Source organism: Myotis daubentonii, chromosome X, assembly GCF_963259705.1.
Source record: "Myotis daubentonii chromosome X, mMyoDau2.1, whole genome shotgun sequence".
Taxonomy (NCBI): domain Eukaryota; kingdom Metazoa; phylum Chordata; class Mammalia; order Chiroptera; family Vespertilionidae; genus Myotis; species Myotis daubentonii.
In genome coordinates, this window is record NC_081861.1 from 4,877,219 (window position 1) to 4,901,119 (window position 23,901).

General features: G+C 47.9%; 1 protein-coding gene across 2 annotated transcripts; it reads left to right on the forward strand.

Moving 5' to 3' along the window:
- The first annotated feature begins 314 nt into the window (after positions 1-314).
- WDR13 (WD repeat domain 13) lies at positions 315-8,910 on the forward strand. Of its 2 annotated transcripts, none has more exons than XM_059680229.1 (10): positions 315-527; positions 800-879; positions 1,590-1,830; positions 2,955-3,064; positions 3,184-3,314; positions 4,602-4,909; positions 5,682-5,862; positions 5,964-6,105; positions 8,184-8,302; positions 8,639-8,910. In XM_059680229.1, the coding sequence occupies exons 2-10, from the start codon at positions 839-841 to the stop codon at positions 8,821-8,823; spliced, it is 1,458 nt and encodes a 485-aa protein (XP_059536212.1). In that variant the 5' UTR covers positions 315-527; positions 800-838; the 3' UTR covers positions 8,824-8,910. The 2 variants fall into 2 exon arrangements, with proteins under 2 accessions (XP_059536212.1, XP_059536211.1); XM_059680228.1 differs by lacking the exon at positions 315-527 and adding an exon at positions 542-689.
- The last annotated feature ends 14,991 nt before the right edge of the window (positions 8,911-23,901 follow it).

Genomic DNA, 23,901 nt, shown 5'->3' on the forward strand with positions numbered 1-23,901 from the left:
GCAGGAGGCAGCCCATCCATGATTCTCTCTCATCATTGATATTTCTGTCTCTCTCCCTCTCCCTTCCTCTCTGAAATCAACAAAAATATATTTAAAAAAAGAAAAACCTGTTTCTGTTTCTGAAAGTCATATTTCTGATATTTAGTGAGTGATTCGCCTCTTTGCCCCTGGACATTATTGTGTATACAAAAGGGCCCGTAGGGGGTAGGAATGGATTGAATTTAAGGGGCGGAGCCCCCGCCCTTGTGCCGGAAGCCACCGTCCCTTAGTGCGCCTGCGTGGTTCTCCCACACTTCGGGGAGGATTCCTATCCGTTCCTTCTACGCTTGGCAGCTCTTCCTGGCAGCAGGCAGCCATCTTGCCTGGAGCTTGAGAGAGGGAGGAGACAGTAGGGAAGGGTGACGCCGGTCTCAGGGCCGCCCCGGGGGCCTTGCGAGCCGGAGAGCCGGAGGCAGCCCCTGAGGTGGTCCCTGACCCAGGGCCCCGTCTTGGACCCGAAAAGGGAAGGCGGGGGAGGTGGGGGCAAGGTGGGTGGGGAAGGCCGGGCAGGGTTGCTAGGCTGGGGGAGGGGCGTTGCTATGGCGACCGGGGGGGCGGAGTGAGGTCTGAATCGCTGCTGTGAGTCTTCCCGGAGCTGCCTGGACAGGGCTGGAGTGCTGACCATGCTAACAGCTCGATGTGATTTCACGGTATCTCGGCGCGGAGGGACGCATTGTCTATGGCCACGATCGCCTGGCAGAAGGGGCGGAACTAGACCCCTTCACTTGAGACCCTGACATTCCAGGCCCTTGTCCTGCAGGCGCCCGCGGGCGGACGCGGCGGAAGAGGAGGCCGGGTAATGGCCGCGGTGTGGCAGCAGGTCTTAGCAGTAGACGCGAGGTGAGGCGTGGGGTCGGATCCCATGGGAGCGGAAGTTACTGTGGTGCACGGGCGATGGCATAAGTGAGACTGGGCGGAGAACTTGCTCTACGCGGCTGCGTGGGCATGCCGGAGGTGAACATGCGCAGTGTCAGTGTCAGGGTGTGCGAGCTTGCCCTCTGCGAGGGCTGGCCAGAGCGGGTCTTAAAGAGCATGCTGGGAAAATGCGGTCAGATGTGCGCATGCGCAAAGAGGCTGTGTTATCAGACCCTTTGCGGGAGTGGGGAGTCGGGAGTCGGGGGTGGGGGGGTGGGGGGAAGGTGATGGAGCTCAGCCTGGTGACATCCTATTTCCCACCATTGTTCGCCAGACTTCTCTTACCACCATCATTTCCCCAGTCTCATCCCATCACCATCCCATACTGACCCCCGCCTCTGCCCCACATTAGCCCCCATCACCATGTCACACTGACCCCTCCCATTGTCTACACTGACTCAGTCACCCCATACCAACTTCAGCAGAGCTCCTTGTCCCCACGTGACCTCTTCTCCATGTTCATTATTACTGTAGACGCACCCTTGCACATTGCCAGAGGAACCCCCATCAGCACTGCTGATCACTTGCCATCCTGACCCCTCCTTGCCACACACCTCATGCTCCTTCCCTACCCTCTGAGTTGATTGATTCCATCTGTCTTGTGCCTGCTGCTCGCCTGCCTCCTGCCATCACAGGTACAACGCGTACCGCACACCAACGTTTCCACAGTTTCGGACACAGTATATCCGGCGGCGCAGCCAGCTACTGCGGGAGAATGCCAAGGCTGGGCATCCCCCAGCACTGCGGCGACAGTACCTGAGGCTGCGTGGGCAGCTACTGGGCCAGCGCTACGGGCCCCTCTCGGAGCCAGGCAGTGCTCGTGCCTATAGCAACAGCATCGTCCGCAGTAGCCGCACTACTCTCGACCGCATGGAGGTGAGCTTCCTCCACGCCGCCTGCCGTGCTTACCACCTGCTTCCATGTTTATTTATTCAACAGACCTGTCAAGCACCTGCTATGCGCAAGGCTCTGCTCTAAGCTCTTAGGATGAATAGAGGGCAAAAGAGATAATATATGAGATAAGTCAATAAACAGTCAATAAATAAACAGGTTGATAAGTAGGCAATAAACAAGATAACTAGGTCAGTAATCATAGCAAACCAGATAAACAAGTCAATAATTACCATGGCTTATAGTGATACATGCTAACATGCAAAAAATAAGGCAGATTCGGGGGATAAAACAACTGGTGTGGGAGACAAAGGGAAGCCTATATATATATATATATTAGAGGCCCAATGCATGAAAATTTATGCAAGAGTAGGCCTTCCTTCCCCCCGGCTGCCGGCACCGGCTTCCCTCCAGCACCTGGGACCCAGGCTTCCCTCCTCCGGCCACCGTCAGGCACCCGGGACCCAGGCTGGCTTCCCCCAGGCCCCGGCTTCGTCAGGAACGATGTCCAGAATGACGTCCAGAAGATGTCCGGTCTAATTAGCATATTACCCTTTTATTATTATAGATATATATATTTTTAATTGACTTCAGAAAGGAAAGGAGAGGGGGAGAAATATCAATGATGAGAGAGATTCGTTGATTGACTGCCTCCTGCGTGCCCCACACTGGGGATCCAGCCCGCAACCCGGGCATGTGCCCTGACTGGGAATGGAACCATGACCTCCTGGTTCATAGATCGATGCTCAACCACTGAGCCACGCCATAGCGGCCAAGCAGGAAGCTATTTTTGATGGGGATGATGAGAGAAGGCCTCTCTGAGGGGGTGAAGGTTGATCTGAGACTTGAGTGAAGCAAGACACTGAGCTGAGTGGTTTCCTGGGAGGTGGCCATTCTTTGTTCAGAGACCATTTATTGAGTATCTCCTGAGCGGGGCAAGGGTGGGAGCAGGGTAACTAGTGCAGAGGCCACCATAGTACAGGTAGGTGAAGGTGGTGGCAGGGGACGGGGTGGGAAGGGATCTGGTTCTGGGTATACTTTGAAGGCTCTAGACCTCACAGGTTCTTGAGGGCTGTTTATAAGATGACCCACCCTGATCCTCTCTGCAGGACTTCGAGGATGATCCTCGGGCCCTGGGGGCCCGTGGACACCGCCGTTCCGTCAGCCGAGGTTCCTACCAGCTGCAGGCACAGATGAATCGTGCCGTCTATGAGGACAGGTATGCATCAGGGACAGAGCAGGGCTGAGGGCTTGTGAGAAGGAAAGGAGCCATGGGGCAATGGCAGGCTGAATGCCAGAACCTATCTCCTCTCACCTCCTCCCTCGGTTGGGGCCCAGGCCCCCTGGCAGTGTGGTCCCCACATCAGCAGCAGAAGCAAGTCGAGCCATGGCTGGGGACACATCGCTGAGTGAGAACTACGCCTTTGCGGGCATGTACCATGTTTTTGACCAGCACGTGGACGAGGCAGGTGAGCCAGTAGATGGCAGGTCCCATCACCATGAATTTGCCCAAACTGTCACAACCACCCATTGAATCCTTTTCTGGAATGCAGTCTGGCCCACCTCCGAAGGAGGAATTGCCAACCCTTAAAACCTTTCACAAACCTAAAAGCCCTCTGCAAAGTGGCCTGCAAAATATTGGGTATTTTGTCTACCCTAAAGGGGCTCAGCAGCCCTAGCCAGTTTGGCTCAGTGGATAAAGTGTCAGCCTGTGGACTGAAAGGTCCTGCGTTCAATTCCGGTCAAGGGCACACACCTCAGTTGCAGTCTCCATCCCGGCCTGGTTGGGGAGCTTGCGGGAGGCAACCGATCCCTGGTCGGGGCCCACAACCAGTCCCTGGTCAGGGCTGTGTGGAAGACAACCATTCGATGTGTCTCTCTCACATCGATGTTTCTCTCTCTGTCTCTCCCCCTCCCTTCCATGCTCTCTAAAAATCAATGGAAAAATATCCTCGGGTGAGGATTAACAAAAGAAAAAAATGTTTTTTTAAAGAGGGGGCTCAGCAGTGTAAAAGAGCCCTTTGCAGAAGGCTTCTGGGGTCGTGAGTCACTTGAACAAGTCCAAAGCCTCTGCTGCAGAAAAATTCCTTTGCAGAGGTCAGAGGGAGTCTTGCAAACTGCTAAGACCTGGTAATTGCAAAGTGCTTGCTGAGATGTGGAGGCCTTTTCAGGTTGCAGAAGTCTTGCAGTCCATTACGCACCTGCTAAGATGCACGGGACTTTCAGCAGAAGTCTTTCCGGGGTTCCAACCCCCTTTGTCAGTCAAGGAAAGCCCTTTGCTGCAGCCACTGTGCCTGGTGCGGTGGGTTCCTGCCCCTCAGCTCACACGTCAGAACCTTCTTAAAAAAGATATATTTTTAGCCCCAGCTGGTTTGGCTCAGTGGACAGAGCATCCGGTCAGGGGCACATGCCTGGGTTGTGGGCTCGATCCCCAGTAGGGGATGTGCAGGAGGCAGCCAATCAGTGATTCACTCTCACCACTGATTCTATCTCTCTCTCCCTCTTCCTTCCTCTCTGAAATCAATAAAATATATTTTAAAAAGAAAAAATATATATCTTAACCAAATTGTACACACCCCCTACTGGGGATCAAGCCCACAACCCAGGCACGTGACCCTGACCGGAATCGAACCGTGACCTCCTGGTTCATAGGTCTATGCTCAACCACTGAGCCACACTGGTCTGGCAAAACCTTTTATAAACAAAAGTGCCTGGTGAGTGTGTTGACTCCTACCAGTGGCTCCTTGGCATTGCAGTGCCAAGGGTGCGCTTCGCCAATGACGACCGGCACCGCCTGGCCTGCTGTTCACTCGATGGCAGCATCTCCCTGTGTCAACTGGTGCCCGCTCCACCCACCGTGCTCCGTGTGCTGCGGGGCCACACCCGTGGTGTCTCCGATTTTGCCTGGTCCCTCTCCAATGACATCCTTGTGTCCACCTCACTCGATGCTACCATGCGCATCTGGGCCTCTGACGACGGCCGCTGCATCCGGGAGATCCCTGACCCCGATGGCGCTGAACTCCTCTGCTGCACCTTCCAGCCGGTCAACAACAACCTCACTGTGGTCAGGCTCCAGGGCGCCATCGCCGAGGGCGGGGTGCTGGGCCAGGAGAGCTGTTCTAGGGCATTAATGTGGGGGGATCCCCTCTAGTCCATCGCCATAGTCCCCTGGTGGTCAGATTCAGACGGAATCCAGCCAGAATAGGGACATGCAGTTCTTGGTTTGGGATGGCCTCACTGTGGTAGACACCAGGGGTGACCAGTCAGGGGGTAGGGTCATGGGGTCTGCCACCCCTTTGGTCCCATCAGCAGTAGGCCTTCCATTTCCTGCAGGGGCTGCTTCTTGTGGAGCAGGATGACTAGATGGAAACCTCATCTCGTCTCAGTGGAAGCTCCATTGTGGGCCGACCCTAGGATAGAGAGTCAGAGGGTGGGCAGTGGGGGAAGGAAATGAAGTCTGGCTTGGCCCTGAGAGGGAGTAGAGAGGGAACTGGCTGAGTGAGCCTGTCTCCAGGATCCTTTTAGATGTAGAAGCAGCCCCCGCCCCAGTGGGATCAGGCTCCAGGAAGGACCAGCAAGGGAGCTCTTACCGTGGGCCTAGGATGGCCCTGTGACCCCTGTAGTCACTGCCGCACTGTGTCCTCTGGTCAGATTATCAGAAGGGCTGGCTCAGGAGGATTATGGGCCTGGGTCACCTCTAGTCTACCCACCACGGCCCTACTGGAATCAGACTCTAGCAGAGAGAAGCGGGTCCCATTAATAGCAGCCCCACAGTGGTCAGACTCAAGGAGGGACCGGCTGGGAACAGGATGATGGTTTGTGGGTCTCATCCATAGGTGGGGAATGCCAAGCAAAACCTGCATGTCGTCAACATCTCCACGGGCAAGAAGGTGAAGGGTGGTTCCAGCAAACTGACAGGCCGTGTCCTGGCCCTGTCCTTTGATGCCCCTGGCCGGCTGCTCTGGGCAGGGGATGACCGAGGCAGTGTTTTCTCCTTCCTCTTCGACATGGCCACAGGTAGGCAGGCCCCAGGCCCACATTCGAGTGTTCGCACTCCCGCCCTCCTGGTACGCAGTCCTCGCCCTTACTTTTGCCTCCTCTCCCCTCCATTGTCGCAGGGAAGCTGACCAAAGCCAAGCGCCTGGTGGTACATGAGGGCAGCCCTGTGACGAGCATCTCTGCCCGCTCCTGGGTCAGCCGCGAGGCCCGGGACCCCTCGCTGCTCATAAATGCTTGCCTCAACAAGCTGCTGCTCTACAGGTGGGTCTCCCTCCTCCGGCCTCCTCCCTCCTCCAGCTTACTTCACTGAATGAGGAGGTCCAGTCTCCTCCTCCCCTTTCCCCTTCTCCTCATCTTCATATTATGATGACCTCAGTAGTAGCAGTAAAAAGTAATGGCAGCCCTGGCCAGTTTGGCTCAGTGGATAGGGCGTCGGTCTGTGGACTGAAGGGTCCTGGGTTCAATTCTGATCAAGGGCACATGCGCGGGTCGCAGGCTCGATCCCCACTAGGGGGCGTGCAGGAGGCAGCTGGTTAAAGATTCTCTCTCATTGATGTTTCTCTACCTCTCCCTTCCGCTCTCTCTGAAATCAATAAAAATGTGTTAAAAAAAAAAAAGTAATGGCAGTAGCTAGCAGTTAGGTAGCAGTTACTGGAGCCAGGTCCTATTCAAAGCACCTCATGCATATCACCTCCTTTAGTCCTCATAACAGCTCTGTGAGGTGGGTGCTGTTATCATGTCAATTTTATAGATGAGCAAACAGGCATAACATGGACTAGAGCCCCATAGAGCAGTGACCCATTTTCCTTTTTTTTTTTTGAGGAGGGAGGTTTATTGTCCTCACATATATCATGTTACTCAAATGCAGTACTTAGCCTGGACCACATGTGAGAATGACCTGAAGGGCTTCAAAAGTCATGGCCAGGCCCAGCTGGTGTGGCTCAGTGGTTGAGTGTCAACCTAGGAACCAAGAGGTCACAGTTCGATTCCCGGTCAGGACACATGCCCAGGTTGTGGGCTCAGTCCCCAGTAGGGTCAGTGCAGGAGGCAGCTGATCAGTGATTCTCTCTCATTAATCTATCGCTCGCTCTCTCTTCCATCCTGAAATCAATAAAAATAATATATTTTTAAAAAGTCATGGCCAGGCCCCACTCCAGGCCAGGGATTTCTTTTTTCTTTTTTGTATATTTTTATTGATTTCAGAAAGGAAAGGAGAGAGAGATAGAAACATCAATGATGAGAGAGAATCACTGATCAACTGCCTCCTGCACGCCCCATACTGGGGATTGAGCCCACAACCCAGGCATGTGCCCTGACCTGACTGGGAATTGAACCAGTGACCTCCTGGTTCATAGGTTGATGCTCAACCACTGAGCCATGCCAGGCGGATGGGGTCAAGGATTTCAGAAGCTCTGGAGCAAGCTGGGCATTGGTATGTTAAAAAGTTCTCCGAGTATTATCCAGCTATGTCTGAAGACCACTGCCTGACAGGATGCTTGCCATTTTACTATTTTATTTGTCTTCTCCTTTGAAACTTTTAATTTAAGCATACTCTTAAGTTTTTTGCTCTCTTTCCCCCATCCTCTGCCTTCTCTCTTCCTCATTTCTGCCATCTTGGCCACTGCCTGCCACAGTTGAGCATGTTAACAACTTTGAATGTTCCATTCCACACTTTGTTCCCTCTCCCATAGTCCTCTGTGCGCACACACCCACAAAGGAGGGTCATTGTTTTATGGATGTGGGTTCCTTCTGCACCCTTTCCCACGTCTCTCTTTTCTCACTAAACGATGCCTATGGACCACCTGCAGTAGCTTTGGTTCCTTCCTTTGAACAGCCGTGTGGTGTGCACAGTACACGGGTGCCATAGTGTAGTCAGCCATTTCTTCTCTGTGCCCATCTGAGCGCCAGAGCGCTTAGAGACCCTTGGGAAGAGTAACTAGTGAATTACAGTGCAGAGGCTCTCTCAGCGGTTCTCAACCTGTGGGCCGCGAACAATGAAAATACATCCTATCAGATATTTACATGATGATTCATCACAGTAGCAACATTACAGTTATGAAGTAGCAACGAAAATAATATTATGGTTGGGGGTCGCCACAACATGAGGAACTGTATTAAAGGGCCGCGGCATTAGGAAGGTTGAGAACCACTGGATAGAGTGTCCAAACGGTCACTAAACCCCACACCAGCCATGCTTTCCAGGTTGACACAGTCGTCTCAGGACTGGATTTCATGAACCTTGAAAGAACTCAGTGCAGGGACAGGGACACGGACTAGCACAGCACGCATCCCCCCTCGGGGCCTGAGGCTGCACCTGACCTGCTCTCATTCTCCCTCAGGGTGGTGGACAACGAGGGGACCCTGCAGCTGAAGAGAAGCTTCCCCATTGAGCAGAGCTCACACCCTGTGCGCAGCATCTTCTGCCCCCTCATGTCCTTCCGCCAGGGCGCCTGTGTGGGTGAGTCCCATAGGGTTGGGTGTCTGGGTGGCCGGGGACAAGCAGACACCAGGCTGGTGCTGATCTGGCTCAGACATCATGACATCCTGAGACCTCTCCCACCCTACCAGCCTTCCACTTTGAACACAGAGCCCCAACCAGCTCAGAAACCTCACGGCATGAGGCATGGACCTCCCAGAGAGCTGAGAGACCTCAGTCTCTAGATGTAGAACCAAAAGGGTCATCTAGGAATGAGTCCCCCTACCCCCCAGGCATGCTGGGACCTCAGAGACTTCCCCCTGGGTCACACCACCTCCTGCAACACCTGCTGAGGGCCTCTCCTTCCCACCTGCGCAGTGACGGGCAGCGAGGATATGTGCGTGCACTTCTTCGACGTGGAGCGGGCAGCCAAGGCTGCAGTGAACAAGCTGCAGGGCCACAGTGCCCCTGTGCTGGACGTCAGCTTCAACTGCGACGAGAGCCTGCTGGCTTCCAGTGACGCCAGCGGCATGGTCATCGTCTGGCGGCGGGAGCAGAAGTAGGAGCCTCCTGGCCCTGCCATGCCCACCTTCCCACCCAGCCCATCTCCAGCCTTGTGTTTGTAAATAAAGTTCCTGTGTTCATGCCCATGGCTGGTTCCCAGGGCGGCTGGGGGCGGGAGAGGGGAGAGGGCAGCTCTGGGATCAAAATGGGATGGGGTTCACTTATTCATTCATTCATGCATGTGCTGATTTATTTTCTCATTCAACAACCATTTACTGACTATCTGCCTTGTCAGAGGCACCACTTTGAGGGTTTTACAGTCATGCATTGACATTACTAAATGTGTACTGTGGGTCAGGAACTGTTCTAGGCTCGGGGTAAGCTGTGGCCTAAACTGACAAATCCCTGCCCTCCTGCGCTCGCTTTCTAGTGGAAGCAGGTAGATAACAGAAATCTATAATAGGCCAGCTGAAAGTGGGCATCGCGAGGAAAAATAAAACGAGGACAGGAGATAGCGTTGCAGGAGTAGAAGGTTGGGCCCTTGGGTGTCGTAATCCAGGAAGACATTCCTGACTGTGAAATATCAACAAAGATCTGAATAAAGTGAGAGAGGGAGCCATGGTACCTGGGGGAGAACAGCATTCCAGACAGAAAAAAGCAGTGCAAAGGCACTGAGGCTGGAACGTGCCCGAAGGGTGGTTGCAGAGGCTGGTGTGGGAAGTAATGAGGTTGGCCCAGCCTGATCCTGGTGGGCTTTGTGGGCCATGAGGAGAACTTGGGCTTTTGTCTGAGTGAGGCATGAGTCACCGGACTTTTTTTTTTTTAATAAAGTTTTCATAGATGCCATAAACCTTGAGAACTTTTTAAAAAAACATATTTACTGATTTCAGAGAGGAAGAGGGAGATAGAAACATCAATGATGAGAGAATCATTGATTGGCTGCCTCCTGCACAACCCCCACTGGAGATGGAACCCGCAACCCAGGCATGTGCCCTGACCAGGAATCAAACCTGGTATCTTTCAGTCCGCAGCCCGATGCTCTATCCGCTGAGCCAAACTGGCTAGGGCTCACCAGAAGGTTTTGAGCAGAGGATCCCTCTGGGTGCCGTGAAGAGAACAGACGGCAAGGGTAAAAGCAGGAGGGTCAGTCAAGAGACCCTGCAGTAGTTGAGGCAAGCATGACGGGGAGCTGCGCTAGGGGTACTGGAGAAGTTGAGGTGGCAAATGTTGGCTTTTACCCCAGGGTTTAATCCTATGAGTCTGCTGGACTCTGCTGCCTCAGGGACGCCCAGGTTCCCCCATCCCTGCCCCAGGGCAGCCACTGCCTGGGCCCCACACCTGTCTGTGCATCGGGTTGTTGTCCAGAAGCAGGGAGTAAAGGTGTTGAGGGCTTGGAGTGCATGCCAGGGCAGGAGCAACCATGGACCCTAAGGCTGAGCTAGTGGCTTCTGCTAGGAGTGGAGGACATGGGGCTTCTCTCTACCCCCAGAGGAACCACAAACCACCCATAGCTCCTCTCATGCCCACCCAGGGCCCCAAGTCAAGTCCCGGAGCTACTCAGAGGCCACCAAGTGATGTTCAGTATTTGAGGGGAGCACTGAGTGAGAAGAGAAAGCTTGGGAGATAGACGGGGGGATAGATAACCCAAATCCCTTGTCAACAACCTGAGTCATCAGGAAATGTCAAAGTTGCCAGAAATGTCAGAGGCTCTTGGTCCAGCTGCTCCCTTCCCTCCACCTCTATAGGCTGCCATGTCCAGAAGCATCAGTGGGAAGCGTGACACCATCTTGAGACCTCAGGGTCAGTCCACAGAGTCACAGAGACACCAACCTGGGCCAACATTGTTGAGCTGCTGAGCTAACACCGGCAGCCTTGCTGAGGGAGGAAAAGAACCTCCTGTTTGTTCCAGCCACTGTTATTTCACTGTGTGGTTACTTGTAGCCAGAAGCAGGTCCTTGAATAACGTTATTTTGTTCAATGTCGTTTTGTGATAATGTGGATAAGATGCCATAGAAACTTAACTCTTGTTGATATCAATTAGCCTGTGGTAAAATTGGTTTTGTTATATGTCGCTTTGCTTAACGTATAGAACCTATTGATGACTTTGAGGACTTACTGTGCTTCCATCTCAGAGACCCTAAGGTAAATGGTGATGAGATGGGGACAGCAGAGAAGTTCCTTAGAGACTCAGCATGCAGGGTTTCTATTGGTGGCTGGTCACCTAGGCAACCTCTTCCTGGTACATATACAACTTCCAGACTCCCAGAGGGAAGCAGGTGTTCAGCTTAAACCACAGCGCTTATAGGAATAGGTAGAGGAGTGAGGCCCATTCTGAAGTCGAAGTTTCCAAATGCCAGCCAAGGGCTCACCTTGAGGCAGACCTTTCCAAGGACAGCAGTTTGGGCCTGCCCTGTTAACTTCTGCACAGCTCGCAACACCAAAAGGATGCTGGGTTCCATCGAAAGTCAGGGATGGGCAAGATCATTTGGGAGGGCTTCACTGTTCTTTAACACTTTCTTTCCTTCACACTCTTCATGTTCTTTATTGAGTCTGGATTCAAGATGGCTGATTATGCATGTTGTTATACATGACTTTAGAGGTTTTCTCATTGTAAAATTCAGAGGTGGCAGAGTTGATTGACATCCTGCTTTGAAATCATCTTCAGCCCTGGCTGGTGTGGCTCAGTTGGTTGGGCGTCATCCTGTGCACTGAAAGGTTGCTGGTTCAATTCCCGGTCAGGGCACATGTCTGCAGTATAGGCTTGATTCCCAGTAGGGGGCATGCAGGAGGCAGCTGATGACTGATGTTTCTCTCTCTCTCTCCCTCTCTCTCCCTCTCCCTCTCTCTCAAATCCAATTTTAAAAACTTTAAAAAATAAATACATAAATACAATCATCTTCAATAAATAATGAGCATATCATAAAAATAATCTTATTGGTCAAATTTGGGCCTCTGTTAATTCATCCATCATCACTGTGCCTCTGGTTTAACATCAGATCTGGAACTCTTAACCATTCTGCCACCAATGCCACTCAAGTCTTGCCTCAATTCCAGGCCTCCATTAACTGTTCCATGTCCTTTGTCTGACTTGGAATCTGTGTGTTTACTTCATCAGAAGCCTGTCTGCTCAGGGCCTTAGGTAATTATTTCCTATCAGTGTACCACTGGTCAATTCTCAAACCAGGGCCTCTGTATGATATTCTACCAGCTATTGTCTTCTGATCTGACCTTGAATTTTGAGATTCTCTCCACTGTGATCACTGCCCTTTTGCTCCAATCCAACCTTTAGGACCCTCACTCCTGACCTTGAATCTGAGCATCTGTTATTTTACCAGCAATGCCCTTATGGTGCCAATTCTACATAGGGTCCACATCCCAGTGTGTATTACTCCAAGTGTGGGACAGCTGAACTGCAATGCAGGCCCCATGAAGTCTCAGTGGCCCAGTGGTCAGCTCTGGAGCAGGCATTGCCAGTCAGAGCACAGCCCTGTTGGAAGGAAATGCCCAGCTCTGTACCTCTGCCCAGCTCAGTCACCATGTGCTCCAAAGCTGAGCTCCACCCTGAGAGGCTGACAGCTGCCCAGTGAACGCTTCCTTGAAACGGCTCTGGGCGGTGCCAGGAAAGGCGCTGTGAAGATAAACAAATATGCCGCTTGGTGCATAACTGGGGACCCAGGTAAAATCCTGGTTCCTCCATTACTCAACCCACGGTCCTGAGCCAGTCGCCTCACCACTCTGCCTCCATTTCCTCCAGACTCAGCTGAGGGTTCGGCAGTCATTTCATTTATTCTTCTGACGTATTGACTGAGTCTCTACACTGTGCCAGGCACTGTCAGGAGGATATAATCATGAACAAAACAGGCAAAACCGCCCAGGAGGTCATGGTTCGATTCCCAGTCAGGGCACGTGCCCTGGTTGTGGGCTCCATCCCCAGTGAGGGGCGTGCAGGAGACAGCTGACCAATGATTCTCATCATGGATGTTTCTATCTCTCCCTTCCTCTCTGAAATCAATAAAAATGTATAAAAAAGACAAACACGCAAAACCTCTGCCTTCAGTGATCCCTGAAACCCATCCAGTGACGCACACTCAGAGCAGACGTCACTCCTGGCCTTGCTTGTTTGACACGCGGTAAGGGCCATGGCCTCAGTGCATATTCAGACAGATGATGGGCTGGCGTGGGAGCTGAGGAAATAACCAGCTGGATTCACATGGTAACAGGAGGGAGGGAGCCACAAGTTCTTAGCAGGAGTGCAGAGAGATTAAGTGTGGAGTTTTACAAGGGTTTTCCCAGCAGCAGTCAATAACCGAAGTGCAGGAAAAAGACATTTTTACTGCATATCACCACCCTGCTCCTCACGTGGATCAAATAAGGGAAAATGGACAGCCAAGGCCAGACCACGCTGCCTGTTCAGCTGTGTATTAAATGTTCGTTTTTGGTTTGTTTGTAGCCAAGTTATTTCCCATCTGTGGCAGCAATGATTGGGATTTTGGTTTATGATCTGACCATTTAGTGAGCTCTGTGAATAAATGAATGGAGCTCTGTGAGTGAATGAATGAATAGATGGATGGATGGATGGATGGATGGATGGATGGATGGATGGATGGGCAAGATACCACAGAGCATCTGGTTTGTTAATCTGTACCTCTTGCAGCTCTTGCCTCTGTAGAATTGAAGTTTTAAGTGCTCTGAGTCTATGTGTCTGTCATTCATTCAATATTATGTGTGTGCATAACGTTTTCCTGTCTCCGGAAGGCATCAACAAATTATTTTGTGAAGTCTCTTAAATTAAAAAAGCTCTGTTCTGATTGGCATATACAAAGAATTAAGCACTTATACAAATCAAATATTCCTAAAATTCCAAGAAAATGAGGACATGGATGTGTGGTAGACTTGAAAAAAATTCTTCTTTCATAAACTAACTTAGAGACTTACAAAATCCAGGTTGACATAATTAAGGTAAATCTTTGCAAATGAAACCAGTTTACTAACTGGTTTAATTAAAACAATTATGCTTTATCTGATTATCAATGTTAAGTATAATACAAATGTGCATTTTATTCTACAGTACTTGGGGGTTCTCCCCCCCTAAATTTATACAGGTTTACTGATCAAATAAGCAGCTGTTACTCCAATGTATTGTTTAAGATATGAAAAATATATATTTCTGTTTGACTCAAATGAATCATTATTCTGATAAATTATTTCAACAGCAATTGAATTTTGTAGTACGTCTGCTTGAAGATAATTTCCAAGGCCCAGCTGGTGTTGCTCAGTGGTTGAGCATAGACCCATGCACCAGGAGGTCATGGTTTGATTCTTGGTCAGGACTCATGCCAGGGTAGTGGGCACAATCCCCATTAATGTTTCTATCCTTCTCTCTATCTCCCTTCCTTGCTCTGAAATAAATAAAAACATATTTTAAGCCCTAGCCTGTTTGGCTCAGTAGATAGAACATTAGCCCACGGACTGAAGGGTTCTGGATTCGATTCTGGTCAAGGCCACTTACCTCGGTTGCAGGCTCAATTCCTCAGCCCTGGTTGGCCTCATGCGGGAGGCAACCAATTGACATATCTCTCTCACATCAATATTTCTCTTTCTGTGTCTCTGTCTCTCCCCTTACTTTCCACTCTCTCTTAAAAAAAATCAATGGGAAAATATCCTCAGGTGAGGATAAACATATATATATATATATATATATATATATATATATATATATATATATATATATATATTATACATTTCTAAGATCTTTAAGTAACTGAGAACTTCCAGCCGTGGGCAAACTACAGCCCATGGGCCAGATCCAGCCCGTTTGAAATGAATAAAACTAAAAAAAAAAAGACCGTACCCTTTTATGTAATGATGTTTACTTTGAATTTATATTAGTTCACACAAACACTCCATCCATGCTTTTTTTCCGGCCCTCCGGTCCAGTTTAAGAACCCATTGTGGCCCTCGAGTCAAAAAGTTTGCCCACCCCTGACTTAGACTGATGTTAGATTGAGTTAATTAATGGATTCATTAGATGCCCAGATCATTTCTATGTCAGGTAGGAAACAGAAATACTGATTACTAAGCATAATTTTGTGAACTTTAAAAAAATATGTTTTTATTGATTTTAGAGAGAGAGAGAGATTTTTTTGTTCCACTTATTTATGCATTCATTGGTTGATTCATTCTTGTATGTGCCCTGATGGGATGGAACCCGAAACATTGGCATATCAGGACAATGCCCAAACCAACTGACCTACATGGCCAGGGTTAATACCTGAGTTTTGAATGAAGCTGTGTTGCTATCATAGTTTGTTCAATTTTGATGGGCTTGTGTGCTCATCTCCTTGGTGGTGTACCGTCTATTGCCTTAGCCCACAACATGAACTGTTATTTTTCCTTTCAATCTAATCTGCCTAGATAGTGAAGACTTTCTCTAGAATAATTTTCTGTGCTTTATATGGACTTTATTGTTATTGATTTTTGAAGGAAAAAGTAAAAAGAACAAAGCTACACAGCTTTCTCATTTGTTTTTTACAATAGTATTGCTTCCTATGTTCCTTTTTATGTTTTATAGTCGCTTTACTTACATTGCCCTGGCCAGTGTGGCTAAGTGGTTAAAGCGTTGGTTCCCGCACTGAAGGATGGAGGGTTTGAGTCCCAGTCAAAGAGATGTACCTGGGTTTCGGGTTCATCCCTCCCCGGTCCGTGCATATGTGGGAGGTGGCCAGTGGCTGTGTGTCTCTCACATAGATGTTTCTCTCTCTCTCTCCCCCTCCCTCCCTCCTTGCCACTGTCTTTAGAAATCAATGGAACAAGTATCCTAGGATGAGGATTAACAAAACAAACAAACAAAAGGTGCCCAGTATTGTTTCTCAGACACCTGTGATCCTATCTTTATCAAGTGCCCAAATCGGACTTAAATATTGAAAAACAATAATATAAAATTCAATTTTCAGGATCTCTTTTGCACCTAAAACTATCATTGAGATTTCAAACAGGGTCCTTCACAAAGATCTCTTCTTTTGCCCTATTAAAAAATGCTAGAAATAATTCAGCTTATTTGACGTGTTACTATTGATGAATTGCATGGGAAGAGCTGGCCAATCAGGAGAGATCCTCTGCTTTCCTTAGGTTACATTTGTATGGTTAAAATGCTAACATAAACATCTTAGAAAGTGCATGCTTTATGAGAATCCCCTGGAGATTTGTACCCTTTGCTTTTCATAAAAATGTCAAAACTCAGAGGAAAAACTGACCAAAACTCTTATAAAACATTTTCATTGAGTTTTCCAATATTTGACAGTCTTGGTGGTATTTTGCCTGATGATCTAAGACAGTGGTCGGCAAACTCATTAGTCAACAGAGCCAAATATCAACAGTACAACGATTGAAATTTCTTTTGAGAGCCAAACTTTTTAAACTTAAACTATATAGGTAGGTACATTGTTATTAACTTAATTAGGGTACTCCTAAGGCTTAGGAAGAGCCACACTCAAGGGGCCAAAGAGCCGCAGTTTGCCGACCATGGATCTAAGACAACAGCAGCAAAGAATTATCAGTGCCCGGCGGGCATGACTCAGTGGTTGAGCATAGGCCCAGGAACAAGGAGGTCATGGTTCCTTTCCCAGTCAGGGCACATGTCCGAGTTGCAGGCTGGACCCCCAGTAGGGGGTGTGCAGGAGGCAGCTGATCTATGATTCTCTCTCATCATTGATGTTTCTTTCTCTCTCCCTCTCCCTTCCTCTCTGAAATCAATAAAAAAATGATAAATAAAAAAGAATTAGCAGTCACAACTTTACTCCTTTTATTTAAATCTAGCACCTTCAAAAAATAAAAATAAAATAAATAAATAAATCTAGCATCTTCTACGCCAGTGATTCTCAATGTACATCAGACGTACCCAGAAAGTATTCTTAAAATATAGATATTTAGCCCTATCCAGTTTGGCTCAGTGGATAGAGCATCAGCCTAGGGACTGAAGAGTCCTGAGTTCGATTCCGGCACATGCCCTGGTTGCGGGCTCCATCCTCAGTCGGGGGCATGCAGGAGGCAGCTGATCAATGATTCTCTCTCATCATTGATGTTTCTATTTCTCTCTCCCTCTCCCTTCCTCTCTGAAATCAATAAAAATATATTTAAATATAAATATATGTTTAGAACCTACTCCAGACTTACTGAGCCCTCTTAATATTCTTGGTATATTATGTATGCTATGTCTTAGGATTATTATATATCTCAATATTTTTTCTTCATGAAAAAATTATTCATCCATTTTGTCACCCATTTTTATAAATCAGATATAGTATTCACTGACGTCTTTGGGGAAATAGGTTTAATCATTGGTCTTAGAGACATTTTATCTAACATTTTTTTCTTGGAATGGCTTAAAACCACAAACATGTATTATCTCACAGTTTCTATTGGTCTAGAATCTGGGTGCAGCTGGCTTGGATAGTTGTGGCTCAGGGTTTGTCAGGAATTTGCATCTGGGGCCGCAGGGTCCACTGCCAAGAAGGCCCACTCACATGGTTGGTGGTTGATGCTGACTGCTGGCTGAAGTGCTTCAGCTCCCCTCCATGTGTCCTTTCATCCTCCACGGCCTCGCTTTTCCATATGGTTTTTCTAACAGGACAGCCTGGACTTCGTTACCCTGGCTGGGCTCCAACCGAGGGAGGGAAAAGGGGGAGAGAACCAAGAAGGGAGAAAGAGCACACCTAAGATGGAAGCTGCAATCTTTTTATAAACTAACCTCAGAGATGATATCCCATCCTTCCTACCGTATTCTCTTTGTTAGAAATGAGTCCATAAATCCAGGCCACACCCAAAGGGAGAGGATTACACAGGGGCATGAACACTAGCAGGCGGGGCGGGGGAAGGGGGGCGATGGGGGACGACCTTGGAGGCTGCCTACCACACTGCCCCTAAGGTGTGTGGGGCCCTAGACAAATATTTTTTCACAAGACCTGTGACTATATAAATAATTTGAATAAAAATCTATTACAAAATCATGGGTCCATATGAGCTACTGTGATGTTTTTCTTATTATTGATTTCAGAGGAAGGGAGAGGGACAGAGATAGAAACATCAATGATGAGAAAGAATCATTGATCGGCTGCCTCCTGCACGCCCCACACTGAGGATTGAGCTCACAACCCTGGGCATGTGCCTTGACCAGGAATCAAACCCTGACCTCCTGGTTTATAGGTTGATGCTCAACCACTGAGCCACGAGGACCGGGTTATTGTGATTTATTGATGATTTAGAACAAAGTGCAAAGAAGAAGGACCTCCTTACTTGTTTATTGTCTAATTAATGCACCTGAGGAATCCTCACAGTGTCCAGGCTCCAACTCTTCCTGTTCAGGTCCAGGAACCATCTCCTTATATTCTTGATGTTCTTCATTGTCAGATGTGACATTCTTGGCTAACTTCATCTCCCACCACAAGAGGGTAGCAACACCTTTCTTACTCGCAATGCCATGGCTCTTTAGAACCTGTTTATACTGAGAAAATAAAAATTTTCTGGCCTCTGTATTTCCCTAATGCCATTTCTTTAATGCTGGTTATGTCTTACCTGTGACAGTCACTGCACCATTCGTTGGGCTGCCCATAAACACTGGATTCCAATGATGCCTCCTCCTTCAGAAATTGTGACGATGCTTTGTTGATAAGGACCACAAAAGCAAACATGATGCAGAGTAAGCAAGAAAATGTGAACAAGGCTTCATTTTCTGGTCATGTTAAATTTACTGTCTGGAAGTTTATAGACTAAATGTAGAAAAACACACCCTCTAACTGGCTCTTCTCTTGAACTCTTTAAACAATAATCCCTGCATTCCTAGGATGCAAGCTTGACTGTGCCCTTGCTTTCCACACACCATCAGCAGTTGGGAGGAAAGCAAGGGGCTCTGGCAGAATGAGAAGAGAAGTCCCATTTGTGCAAAGAATGTCCATTCCTATCTGGCATGTCTTGAGACTGACCTGCAGAAGCATGATACCCCCCATATTGATGAGCCAAGAGACTGCATTGGAGTTGGGGGGCTATAGTCTCAAAAGTCCTTAGAGGAGGTAGACATGGCCTAATACCCGGTGGACAGCCTGTGGAGGGAATAATTTGCCCTGGGTGCCAGGGGCAAGACTTTTTTTTTAAAATATATTTTTATTGATTTTTTACAGAGAGGAAGGGAGAGGAATAGAGAGCTAGAAACATAGATGAGAGAGAAACATCAACCAGCTGCCTCCTGCACACCTCCCACTGGGCACGTGCCCGCAACCGAGGTACATGCCCACAACCAAGGTACATGCCCTTGACCGGACTCGAACCCGGGACCCTTCAGTCCGTAGGCTGACGCTCCATCCACTGAGCCACACCGGTTTGGCAAGACTTTTTAAAAATATATTTTTTTTTATTGATTTCAGAGAGGAAGGGAGAGGGAGAGAGAAAATAATTGATTGGCTGCTTCCTGCACACCCCCTACTGAGGATCAAGCCTGCAACCTGGGCATGTGCCCTGACTGGAATCATGACCTCCTGGTTCATGAGTCGACTCTCAACCACTGAGCCATGCCAGCCGGGTGGCCAGTGGCAAAACTTGAATAATTTCCTTTCATTAGGAAATTATTCAATCTTAACCCCTGATACCTGTGAATGTGACCTTATTTGGCAAAGGGAGACACTGAGCCTTCTGCCCACCATTGGGTGCTCTAGACAGGAGGTAGCCCCACAGTTGGAACACTGACATGTGAGAGCTGACACACGGGCCTACGAGGGCAGCTCAAGCCCAAAGGTTGGCAGTGGCCTGTTCAGACCCAGGGCTTTGAACATGGCCTGTGAACGACATGAATGAATCACTCAAAATCAGCATGCCACCACCATACTGATGGCCCAGTCTCATGTGATCCTGTGAAAGAAAGCCACATTAGCCAGCAGAAGCGAACCATTTGCTAGGTCACACCCCTTGGAGCTGGCCAGAGAGCCCTGGAATAGCCCCATAGGTATAAGTACCAGAGTTCATCAGGGGAACTGTCTGGCCCCATACATGGGGTAGAAGGTAAGAGAAACTCCTCTAAAAAGGAAAAGTGGGGATCAGGGCCCAATTAGGTCCTGGTCCAGACTCAGGATGCCTCACTCAAATGGTACTTATGGCCCTAGCCAGTCCCAGCCGCTAGAGGGGACTATAGACCACTTTAGGAAAGGTAAACCAAAGCATGGGCTCCCCTCGCTCAGAACCCAGAGCAGGGGTCCTGATTGCTTATTTGTGGTGTGGTACAAGGTATACTAGGTTCCATATCATCTTTCATTAAGAAAGTATTCAAGTCTTAACCCCTGGTACCTGTGAATGTGACCTCGTTTGGAAATCATGTCTTTAAGATGTAAGTTAAGATGAAGTCATACCAGATTAGGGTTGGCCCTAAATCCACTCACTAGTGTCCTTATGAGAAGAAATAGACACACACAGGGAGAATGCCATGTGACTATGGAGGAAGAAATTAGAGTGATGCATCTGAAAGCTATGGACCACCAACCACCTGAAGCTAGAAGAGGCTGTTAATGTATGAAAACATTCAAACCTGTAAAGAATTTTTGTGAGTTTCTTTGAGCCAAGCTGTCGACAATTGCCAGGAAGCAGAATCTCAACATATTGGGATAATGCTCCAGAGAATGGCGGGTTTTCACCTTGTTTTTATACATTACAATAAAAGGAGGAGATGTAAGTGGGTTACATGAAATCTATTGGTGATAGATTAGGGAGGTGGGAGAAAGCAAAGTGGGGAAATCTCTGGGATTGGATAAAAAAGTAAAATGATAGACACATACTTCTTTTTTGAAATATTTTTTATTGTTGATAGTATTATAGATATCTCCTATTTCCCCCCTTGCCCCCCCTCTCCCAGCCCCCCCCAACCAGGTCTTCACTCCCTATTGCCCCTGACACATACTTCTTTTACATAAGTGGGTACAGGATAGTTAACAGTCAACAATTAACAAGATAACAATAAGAATGAGGGGATGTGTCTCTGTCCTGGTGCCCTGGCCCTTGGTTGTGTCCTGAGGGGTCTGGAAAAAGGGAAGTTACAAGTTACTATGACATTCCACAGGTATGTTATCTAGATGCAAAAATACAATAGGCTCAGTAAAGATCCAAGTTGGTCTTTGTCAGGGAAGATAGCCACCTAGGACATGACTACCCACTATAAACTGCTTTTAAATTAAAGGTTTTAATTTCAGACCATCCTTTGTGGTTACTTTAGGTCTCTGAGTTTGGAAGGCCAACAGGCAGGCCTTCCCTGAGTTAGTGACGTTAGCATGTGGCCCCTTTGCATCCACAAGGCCGGAAAGGATCCTTTCTTCCCTAGAGTCTTCAGAGGGAGAACAGCCCTGCCAACACCTTGATTTCAGACTCCTGACTTCCAAAACCACTGGAGAATAAATTTTAAGTCAGAAAAAGGACTCAGCAGACATTTACTGGGAGCCTATTCTGTGCCGGGCACTGGGAATACAGTGGTGATTAAGGCAAGGATTCTGCCCCACGTTGCTGGCAGCAATACAAGCAGTAAAGCAATGAATGGAGGGGCTTTGAGAATAATGGCATAATACTCCAGGAATCCATGTAGTCATTCTTACGGCTATGATTTATGACAGTGGAAGGACATAAAGCACAATCCCCAAGGGGAAAGGCCCACAGGTGAACTTTGGAGGGAACCAGGAATAAGCTCCCATGACTCCTCTCCCAGGGGAATCACACAGGACATGCTTAATTCCTCTAACAATACACTGTAACAACACATTGGAAATATTGTCTACAGGGAAACTCACCTGAGCCGAAGAACCCAAGATTTTTATCAGGGGCCAGTCACATAGGCTAGCATATACCAAAGTCCCAGATCCCCAGAAGGAAAGCAGGTGTTCAGCATAAACCAGTGTTTGTATAGTTTAGGTAGTGAGCCACTCATCATTTAGAGAGCCGTGGAAACCCTCCCCGGATCTGAGTTCCCAGATGCCAGCTGTATTAGCTGAGGCTGCCATATACAATCCCACAGACTGGGTGGCTTAAAAAACAGAAATGTATTTCTTATAGTTCTGGAGGCCAGAAGTCCAAAATCAAGGTGCCACCTTCTCACTATGCCCTCACATGGCCTTCCCTCTGTGTCTGCAAGGAGAAAGAGATCTCTGGACTCTTCATATAAGGACACCAGTCCTATTGGATTAGGGCCCCACCTTTATGACCTTATTTAATCTTAATTTCCTTCTTAAAGGCCTCATCTTCAAATATAGTTACTTTGGGGGATTAGGGCTTTAACATATACATTTGGGGTACAGGGGGACGGGGGGACGGGGGGACAGGACACATGATTCAGTCCATAACAATAACCAAGGGCCAAACTTGCAGGCCTAAGGACAAGTCTCAAGTGTGCTCTACTCTTTCCTGCACAAGGTCTATACCAAATTACAGAAGCTTTGAAATGGCTGCCAATTCTGTTGCTCCCTAGGGGGAGGGGTCCCCATTTGATGCTGGTGGTCCAGATTACAATGGCTCTTTCCATGCAGGTTGAGAACCTTCCTGCCCCTTGGCCACAGCTGAGAGATCAGAAGTTGATGTGTGAGCAGAAGGTAACCCTACATGGAAAGAGCCTAACAACTCATGCCAACAGAGGCACCCATATTTGATGGCCGTGATCAAAGCTTCTCTTCAGGAAGTGATATGAAAGGGTGTTGCTCAGTGGTTAAGCATCTACCTGTGAACCAGGAGGTTACAGTTCGATTCCTGGTCAGGGCACTGTTAGGTCGCTGAAGGAGGAATGCACAAGGCCAGAATGGTGAGGGATTACGAATTTATTTGATCATCTGCACATCAGGTGGCTGAGCCTGGATGGCTCCAGCACCCAATGGCAGCAGTCAGTGGCTTTTAAAGGATTTTTGGCAGGCTTTTTCTGGGTGGAGAATTCCCTGTGCATACACTGAGGGGAGATAATGGAATGTGGTTGCCACAAGTGAAATGTGGTCTCAGCAAAGGGAATGTCCATAGTGAAATGGCCTGAAAAGCCAGTTTCCGGGAGAGGGATATCAATTCAATTATTTGATCAGACCTAACAAGCACATTCCCGGGTTGCAGGCTCCATCCCCAATGTGAGGGGCGTATGGGAGGCAGCTGATCAATGATTCTCTCTCATCATTGATGTTTATATATCTCTCTCTCTCTCTCCCTCTCCCTTCCTCTCTGAAATCAACAAAAATATATTTTTTAAAGAAAGAAAAACAACAAATAAATAAGCACTAACTGAAAACATGGCCAGAAAGGAAAGTATGGCATTGTTCAAAATGTAGCACTGGAGATCCAGAATGACTCCACAAGCACTTCCGGTGCTGAAGGGAACAGTTTACAATAACGCTGTAACGGTCATAAGCCTGAATGTAGTAAATACTAGAGTGGCAAGATGCAAAAAGTATAACCTCCAGGAAATGCAACAAATGAATCATGGAAACAGAAGCAGCAGACTTACCTTTGTCAGCCTAGGATAGATCTAGCAGTCACAGCAAAAACAGTATAATTAATAAAGCTCTAGCAAGTTTATGCTCTTATACCCATGAATACATTTTTTAGTCAGTAACTATGGAGCATTAATAATCCTTGATACTCATGTTAGGCCACAAAGAAAATGTCAATAAATTCCAAAAAGAAGAATGAATCCGCATTACATTCTGTGGCCAAAATAGAATGAACTTGGATGTAAATAAATAAATAAATAAATAAATAAATCACAAAACTCCAATATCTTTGAAAGAAAAGTTTACTCTCTCTTAAGCAGCTCTTTTTGTGTGTGTTCTCCTAAGCAACTCTTGCATCAATGTATAAATAAGCCAAAATTTTCAGTACATCTAGAGTAGAAATATTGAACAATTTTTGTTATGAAAACATTACCTACCAAAATGCATAAGATACAATCTCAGAGCAAAATGCATAGTTTAACATATAAAAGATATAGTTGAAAAATCCCAAACAATATACCCAAAACAAAATCAACAGACAAAAGATAAACTGGGGGAAATATTTGCAACACATGAAAGACAAAGGGTGTGAGATTGTGATTTATATTTATATTTTGTTTTTGTCTACAGTTCCTGGATCTAGGCTCCCCAAAC